The sequence below is a fragment of the Bipolaris sorokiniana genome (genome assembly GCF_000338995.1).
Source record: "Bipolaris sorokiniana ND90Pr unplaced genomic scaffold COCSAscaffold_153, whole genome shotgun sequence".
NCBI lineage: Eukaryota > Fungi > Ascomycota > Dothideomycetes > Pleosporales > Pleosporaceae > Bipolaris > Bipolaris sorokiniana.
Window position 1 is genome coordinate 1 of NW_006912044.1, and position 2,050 is coordinate 2,050.

The 2,050-nt window shown below is 42.9% G+C and overlaps 1 protein-coding gene across 1 annotated transcript; it reads left to right on the top strand.

Moving 5' to 3' along the window:
- Positions 1-215: 215 nt before the first annotated feature.
- Positions 216-1,842, top strand: COCSADRAFT_346898 (uncharacterized protein; the record flags this gene model as incomplete). The annotated part of the gene is made up of 1 exon (XM_007708060.1): positions 216-1,842. One exon carries the CDS (start codon positions 216-218, stop codon positions 1,605-1,607), a length of 1,392 nt encoding a protein of 463 aa, XP_007706250.1. The 3' UTR covers positions 1,608-1,842.
- Between the last annotated feature and the right edge of the window lie 208 nt (positions 1,843-2,050).

Consider the following 2,050-nt stretch of genomic DNA (forward strand, 5'->3'; position numbering starts at 1 on the left):
CACACCAACTTCGAGTTTTTCAGAATAGGTGTAATTTTAGCGAATTATATACAAATCCATCCCAAGAAATCGATTACAACTAGTGCCAACTCGTGCAGCCCACGCGCTATAGAGCTAGAAGCTGGTAAAGTAGCTAATCTGAACACGTCTCACTCACGAAAACAAAAACACACAGACCATCTAGTTGCTTACTAAGAAAAGAGCTTAGTAATAAAATGCCGCCAGACAGTGATACTATTGTAGTAAATACTCAAGAAAACAGACAGGAGAGCCTAGGGCCAGAGGCCCAAACTGATAGAGAAATGGAGATAGAGTCTACTCCAGCTACACCTACTCAAAACCAACAAACACCTAGCGTGTTTGAAATACCAATACTACCACCAAACAAACGATACGCCAACTTCTCACCAGAGAATACCTATAGAGGTAGAAATCCATACCAGAATACCTCTAGCCTAAAACCAATCGCCAAGAACTCTGAACAGGCAATCTATTGGGCTAGAGATCTAATCCTTCAAGCCTCCACAATGGAAGAATCCCACGTAGCCCAAAACAAGCTACTAGAGCTACTAGACGTCTTCAGAGACTATACTGAAACTGGCAGAGTAGCTAACCAAATTACGGAAAAGCTATCTGCCAAACTAGCTTACCACTCAGCTACGCTGGCAAATGCCTCCCAGCAGGCAACAAAGACGCTCAAACAAGCTACTACTATAGCTTCTAACAAGGCACAACCAATAGCTATACAAGTAGCTCAAAAACCAGCCCAAACCTCCTACGCTACAATTGCAGCAAACAACTCAAACCAGGCCTGGACAACAGTCCAACCAAAGAAGAAGCTAGCGCAACTAGCTAAAAAACCAGTATCTTACTACCAGACGCTAGTAACACTAGAAGAGGGCCAAATAACCAGCCCTCTACTAGTAAGAAATAAGATTAACCAAGCCTTCCAGAAGGTTGGCATCGCTGGCCCAGTTATCCAACAGGTAGCAACGAGTAAAAGAAACAACCTTATCCTTACGACCACCGAAGGATACTCAGGAGAATTTCTTCTAAAGCAAATCAATACTTGGCAAAACCAGCTGCCAATTAAGAAAGCCCAGCCTCTAGAGTCCTGGACTAAACTCGTGGTACACGGAGTACCAACAACCTTTGATGGAGCTGAAAACCTCCAGCTTCTCCACACAGAAATCCCAACGTATAACAAGAACCAAACTATCGTTGGGAACCCCTACTGGCTATCTAGAAGCTGGAAAAGCAAGCAAACAAGCTCTATTGTCATAGCTTTTAAATCCGAAGCAGAAGCGAAGAAGATTGGTAATAGAATAACAATACTTGGCCAATCGCTCCGGGTTGAGAAATACCGCCAAATCCCACCAACTGCTCAGTGCAGTAAGTGCCAAGGGTTCGGACACAACTTTAGCAGGTGTAGAAACCTAGCTAGCTGCCAGTTCTGTGCTGAAAACCACCTAACTACTCAGCACTTCTGTAGCATTTGCAAAGTAAAAGGAAAAGCTTGTAACCACACGCTCCCAAAATGCAAAAACTGCAAACAAACCCACTTTGCGAATAGCAAAGACTGCGAGGTCCTTCTAGCCATTAAATAATGATAGAAAACCTTAAAGTACTACAAGTAAACTTAAACAAAAGTATACAGGCTACAGAGTCAACGCTACAACTAGCAACTGAGCTAAAAGTTAATATTATTGCAATCCAAGAACCGTGGATTGCACCCTCTAGCAGCAATAGCTACGAAGCTCCAAGGTCAATAGCCCACCAAAGCTTCTACCAAATCTTTCCAAAAGCAGGTCCAAACCTCCGCCCAAGAGCTCTATTTTATATATCTAGATCTCTAACAGCAGAGGTTAGCCAGCTAGAAGAGATAGCTGATCCCGACGCTATTGCTATCACGATACAAGAAGGACGCTTAAGGTTCAATATCTACAACGTATACAACCAAAAAAACCATGAAAACATAAAAACCTTTCAAAGAATACTTGCAAACACCCGGCTACCAACATCTACTCTTCTACTAATGGACGCCAACGAG